The 6899-nt window shown below is 45.1% G+C and overlaps 1 protein-coding gene across 1 annotated transcript; it reads left to right on the forward strand.

Moving 5' to 3' along the window:
* The first annotated feature begins 3 nt into the window (after window positions 1–3).
* Window positions 4–1888, forward strand: LOC102758369 (olfactory receptor 149). The gene has a single exon (XM_006762107.2). The coding sequence runs from the start codon at window positions 4–6 to the stop codon at window positions 868–870; it is 867 nt and encodes a 288-aa protein (XP_006762170.1). The 3' UTR covers window positions 871–1888.
* The last annotated feature ends 5011 nt before the right edge of the window (window positions 1889–6899 follow it).

Raw genomic sequence — 6899 nt, forward strand, 5'->3', positions numbered from 1 at the left:
GGCATGCTCCTTGCCCTGTTTTTGACCTTCTACGTCTTCACTCTTGTGGGCAACCTGCTCATCCTGCTGGCCATCGCCTCCTCCGCCCGACTGCACACCCCCATGTACTTCTTCCTGTGTGAGCTGTCTGTGTGTGACATCTTCTTCCCTTCTGTGAGCTCCCCCAAGATGCTCGTCTACCTCTCAGGGTACAGCCGAGCCATCTCCTATGCCGGCTGCGTGTCCCAGCTCTTCTTTTACCACTTCCTGGGCTGCACCGAGTGCTTCCTGTACACGGTGATGGCCTATGACCGCTTTGTGGCCATCTGTCACCCTCTACGCTACCAGGTGATCATGAGCCCCAGGGTGTGTGCCATCCTGGCCTCGGGGACCTCGTTTTTTGGCTGTGTTCAGGCCACCTTTCTCACCACTCTCACCTTCCAGTTACCCTACTGTGGCCCCAATGAGGTGGACTACTTCTTCTGTGACATCCCCGTGATGCTGAAGCTGGCTTGTGCGGACACCGCAGCCCTGGAGATGGTGGGGTTCATCAGTGTGGGCCTCATGCCCCTCAGCTGCTTTCTTCTCATCCTTGCCTCCTACAGCCGCATCGTCTACTCCATCCTGCAGATCCGCTCCGCCGAGGGCCAACGCCATGCCTTCTCCACCTGCAGCGCCCACCTCACTGCCATCTTACTTTTCTACATGCCTGTGGTCCTCATCTACTTAAGGCCAACGCCAAGCCCCTGGCTGGATGCAATGGTTCAGGTCCTGAATAACCTGGTCACCCCCATGCTGAACCCCTTGATCTACAGCCTCAGGAACAAGGAGGTAAAATCATCTCTGAGGAAAGTCCTGCATCAACTGGGCTTTCTTCCTGAGCCCTTGTAGTGAATGAACAGTAGCCAACAATTGAAGTGCACTTGCAACTTACAAACTATTTTTATATGCATCTCATAAATATCTTTTTAAATGGGAGAGTCCAGATATTAGGATTTGCCGTCATTGTACAATATGGGGACTAGGATTCAAAGAGTTCAAGTGGGTTGAACGTGAAGCATGTGTCAGGAATGCTGGCAGAATGACTTCTACCTCGTGGCTGGTTTTCTGAGCCTGTGGCCTGTGCTTTCTCGAGGACATCATATTGCTGATGGGGTGGAAGGGAGCCTGCCACAGCTGGCAGCATAACCTGCACCTTCTGCTTCTCAATCTTTATTTTCTTTGTCCACCTGCACCCTTTTGTCCTCCTCACCCTGACACTCTATCTTGGCTGCATTTTTGTCTCCTCAAATGCCTGAACTGAATAAACCCTCATTTTATTGGTCTACACATTGTTGTGAAAAAATGGAGTTGTGTAAAGAGAAGGACTTGTAGCAGGGACCTGAGACAAGTTTCTTCTGAGTGAAGCAAAGGTACTGGTGGCCTGCTGTCACCCAGAAACTCTATGTGTTGGGTTTTGACCTGGAAGCAGGCCCTGGTTGTATCATGTTTACTTACATGTAGAGGTGCAGCCTGGCAGTGAGAATGTGGGAAGGGCAGGCGGGGCAATATGTGGGATGGTGACTGTGATCTGATGCCACATTAGAAAATCTGGACTTGGCTTTGCGTTTCTCAGTACAACCAGGGAGCCATTCTGGGTTCAAGCTCTCATTGTTTGTGTCTTTGGTTTCAGTTTCAGTGAAAAGGTGTGACATTGTTCCCCTTTCACTTCTCTCTCTCTCTCTCTCTCCTTTCTTTTGGCTGAAACACGCTAAGAAGAACAATAATGGCTGTTCCAATGCAGTGCGCTGTTGTGTTTATGAGTGGAATTCATGGAGAATCCTAGCACACTTGAGGCATGCGGAATAAACTATTGCAAGTTATCCTAATAGTGAAGTTGAGAGGGAAGGAATCTGAGAAGACGATGATGGGAAAGGAAAGGACAGGGTGGAGACCAGTTTGTCTGTCCTTCTCAGCATCAGCGAGCAGCCCAGGAACCTGCCAGGCCTCCCAGCACTGCTGTGTCTGTGCCTCCAGCCAGTGTGGTGAGCCAGCACGTGCTCCTGCAGGGGAGGCAGACTCCCTCCTGCCCCTTGGCCTACATGCCTCCAGGCCTTCTCAGCCCGATTCTCCTTGTTTCTCAGGAAACAAGAGCTTGAAGAAAGAGGTGGCCATGCATCTCCAGTTATTTCACATGCCGTGGGTCCCTGCTGGAGCCCAAGTCCACCTGAAGATCTCCTCCCATTCCTCAATTTCCTGGTGGGAGCTGCTCAGGTGGTCCAGAGATGTGATCCAATTCCTTTTCATTTTCACTCAGACAGAGGTCATTTGGTGAAAAACCTTGTGCGATGGGTGGGGAATGCAAAGATGAAGAAGAGGTCATCCTAGCAGAGTGAGTAACAGCCCGCCTGAGAAGAGACACAAATGTGCAGCTGACATCCCATGACAAAGATGTGAAATATGGCAGGAAATATGGAGCGTATTTTTCTGGGACTGTGGAGGGACCTCACAAAAGAGGTGTTGAGGGTTAAAGGCTTTTGTTTATTCTGTCTTCCCCCCCACCACACACATACCCCATGAAGAATGGCTTTTACTCAGAGTAATGTTTTATAGGGAGAAGCATCTCAATCTTTTGTTTGTTGGGTTGGTGGGAATGCGACATAATTCCTTGAGTGAGTATCTCTACTATGTGCCATCCGTGAGTGAACATTCTTGTAAGAAAAATAAAATTAAGTTGACCTGGCTCTCGTCAGTTTGGCTCAGTGGACAGAGTGTCAGCCTGTGTACTGAAGGGTCCCGTTTTCAATTCTGGTCAAGGGCACATGCCTGGGTTATGGGCTGAACCCCAGTAGGGGGCGTGCAGGGGCAACCAATTAATGAATCTCTCTCATCATCGATGTTTCTATTTTAATCTCCTCTCCCTTCCTCTCTGAAATCAATAAAAATGTATTTTTGAAATTAATTGGACCTGTTTTCAGACTTCTTCCTTCCGCGTGGCAGTGTGTCCCTGAATTGGAGACATGCCTTGCACAAAATGACTCTATCTCTGTCTCCTTAAACACATTGAGTTCTCTGCTCATTTGGGGGTTTCTGAGAGATGTGGGGAGCATTCCTGTCTTCAGATAGTGTCTGAGCTCCCTTTCCGCCTAAGTATGAGCCCCAATTGTCAGGCGTAGCCTTCCTTAGGTTTGGACGCCTCAGTGGGGTTTAATGGTGAAGGAAACTTTTCTGTGTTGTGGACATAAAGGGACAATATCAATAAAATTTGGGGGAGAAAAATCAATGGGCATAATCCCAAACCAGGTAGATCATCCAGCAGCATGTTTAATCCACAGGCCTTAACATAGACAGGGGCTCAAGGCCCAAGCCTGGGGTTGGGAGGTGATAGAGACGTGCAAACATATTGAAGCCGAGATTCAGAGTATGTTCTGAGCAGAGTGGTCTAGAGCTGCAGCATTACCTGAGACACTGGATTCAAACCTGGTCTCGGAGTGCATCTGCATAGGATACCTGACCCTGGGCGGAGTCTAGGTTCCTTAAAAGGCTTCTCTGTTCACTCCAACGCCTTCTGCAACATACCCTTGTAGTCTCTGATCCCTGTCTTTCTGCCCCTCCGTGTTTGTTATATAACCAAAGCCTGTTCTGAATGTCATCTCTGCATTTTGTTTGACCTACAGCCCCCAGAGAGAGAAACTATGATGTGGGCATCTCAGGTGGAAACCTGTAGCCTGGACACAGAAAGTGTAGCTGAGATAAAGGCCCCCCACACAGCATTGAGGGAGTGTGAATGGGAGTTTTCAAAGGAGTGATCACTGTAGACGCCATTTCTGTTTATTCCTTGCGCTCCCTGGCACACGGCTGATTTGTTCTAAATCAAATTAATTGAAATGAATGGACACACTGGTCAGCATTAATGTTTTTAGTTGCTTGGTTTGCAATTTTTTGTTCAAGAATATGGACTTGGCCTTTCCCCAGAAAATAATTATTCAAAGCTAAGAGAATGACTCAGCAACCCCTCTTCTGAGTATCCATCTGAAAACATTTATTCACAAAGTTATATGCACCCCTATGTTCACTGCAGCATTTTTAACTGGTATGCGGATTAACTATTAACCGGTTAAAAATGCGGATTTTGTAATCAAAGAAAACATGATAATTTCAAGAGAAACATCAAAAGTGCTTTATTCAAAGTCATGTCCGTTGCTAGCTACACATTCCCCCATCTTTCAGGTAATTTGTGGATACCGTCCCAATAGAACTCTCCTTGTTTTGAGGCAGACCATTCAGAGGCCCAGTTTTCCACTTCTTTGTACGTTTTGAAGTGCTGCTCAGAAAGCGCATGTGTCATCGATCTGAACAAGTGGTCATCTGAAGGAGCAAGGCCTGGTGAATACGGCGCGTGGGTTAATACTTCCCAGGCAAGATCTTTTAATGTGTCTTTAACTGGTTTTGAAGTGTGTGATGGTGCATCATCATGAAGCAAAATTATTTTGTCATGTCTTCTGGCCCATTCTGGCCATTTTATGATCAAAGTGGGGTTCAAATTGATTATTTATTTTCAGGATCAATCAGTGACGGTTTCACCTGGTTTTAGAAGCTCATAATACACCACACCTTCCTGATCCCACCAAACACAGAGCAGTGTCTTCTTTCCGAAGCGATTTGGCCTTGCAGTCGATATTGATGGTTGACCTGGATCAACCCATGATTTTGTGCGTTTGGGATTCTCAAAATAAATCCCCTTTTTATCACTAATCATAATTCGATGCAAAAAAAAAGACTTCCTTTTGTGCCATTGAAGCAACATTTTACTGATTTTTCGGTTTTCCATTTGTCTTTCGTTCAGTTGATGTGGCACCCATGTTCCTTCCTTTAAAATCTTCCCATTGCTTGTAAATGATCGGGAATTGTTTGCTGAGCAACGTTTAATCTTTCTGCAAGTTGTTTTTGAGTTTGACATGCATCTTCACCCCATAATGCTTGTCATTGTTGGCCCTCAAACTTTTTCCGTTGACCTGGACGTTCTTTGTCTTTCACATTGAAATCATCACTTTTAAAGCATTTAAACCAGCATTCACAAGTATCTTGAGATGGAGCGTGTTCACCATAAGCTTCCCGAGGTATCCGAAAACTTTCAGCAGTACTTTTCTTCAAAATAAAGTAAGGAATTAACATTTCCCACAAATGCTCTTTTTTTGGCATGAAATTCAACATTTTTAAGCATAAAAATATCTATGATGTTAACACCTTCAGAAAATTTGACATATGAAGTTTTGAAGCTTGTTGTCAACACAACAAAATAGCATACATATCAAATCGCATATATGTCAACATATGTGTAACTCCATCTATTGAAAAAAAATCCACATTATTAACTAATATACCTAGTATTAGTATAGATAATGGTAGGTGAAAAAGGACACACTAACACTACCATCAGGAAATGGTAAAAAAATCTAAAATTATGTGATTTGCTGAGATTTTACAGAGCATTTGCCACGTGTTAATCACCGTGCTAAGTCCTTTGCATTCCTACCTCATTTGATTGTCATGATAACCCTATGAGATAAAGGCTTACTATCGTTTCCTTATTTCGCAGTTTAGAAAAATGTGATTGAGAGCTTGGATAACTTGCTCAAAATCATAGATGTCGTGCGTGCTCTCGCTAGTATTTAGTCCTGAATGTGTCTTCTTCTCTGTTATGGGCTGAACAGCATCCCCAAAATTTATATGTTAAACCCTCACCCCCAGGGGCTCAGAATGTGACTGTTTGGAAATTGGGTCTTGATGGAGGCGACTACATTACCAGAGGCTCTTGGGGTGATGTGACGGGTGTCCTTAAAGCGGAGGAAATCGGGGCACACAGAGTGATGCCAGAGATATGCCTGCAGGGGAATGGCTATATGAGGAGGCAGCAAGAGGTGGCCACGTACAAGCCAAGAAGATGAAACAGGTCCTTCCCTTGTCCCTTTAGCACACACCAACCTTTTTGACACCTTGACCTCAGCCTTATGGCTTCCAGAACTGTGAGAAAATAGATGCCTGTTGTTTAAGACACCGGTTGGTGGTGCTACGATGGTTCTATGTGTTCTCGCTAACACACTGCCACACCCAAGGTCTGCTCTGACGCCTCTCATATGCAATGCATGGTCTGTGCTACTGGTAATAGCCTGCACTTTCTATGTACTTTCCTATGAACACCTTGCTTCTCAAAGTAGACATTAGAAAGCTTCAGATAAGACATGCATTTACATAACTTTAAAAAAATTGTTTTGAGAGAGAGAGAGAGAGAGAGGGAGAGAGAGAGAAACATCGATTAGTTGCTTGACACATCCACCCTCACTGGGGATCGAACCCACAACCCAGGTATATGCCCTGACCATGTGTATGGGATGATGCTCCAACTCACTGAGCCACACCGACCAGGGCTACATAACTTTTCTTACCACTTACATCAACCTATAAGATTCCTCCAAGGAAATCATTGAGAAGAAAACTTTCGTTAATTAATCTCAAAGGCACTCATTTCTAAGAGATGCTTCTCATGCTCATTATGGCTCTGGCTTCTGTTGCCCTATAACACTCGGTCGCCACTTGTGAGTTGTGTAATGGGGCAAATTGGATTAATAAAGCTGGGAATTGGCTTAGGAAGTGCAAGAAGGCTTGTTAAAGTGTTTATGGTTTGCGGTTCTCTCTGCAACTATTATTCCAAGGGAAAACTAAGGGTGACTGTAACACACATGTATATGGGCATGCATACACACACACATACTGACATTTGGCCTCCTGTACACACACACACACACACACAGGAGCAATTTTCATTCACATCAGTTTTATTTTTCCTAAATCATGGCAGAGAGAGATCCTATAACATTACCTTTCTTATGAGAACCAGTAATAAAAATGTCACTCGTCAGTGCGATGAAATTAAATACCCC

This window comes from Myotis davidii, unplaced genomic scaffold, assembly GCF_000327345.1.
Source record: "Myotis davidii unplaced genomic scaffold, ASM32734v1 scaffold478, whole genome shotgun sequence".
Classification (NCBI taxonomy): Eukaryota; Metazoa; Chordata; class Mammalia; order Chiroptera; family Vespertilionidae; genus Myotis; species Myotis davidii.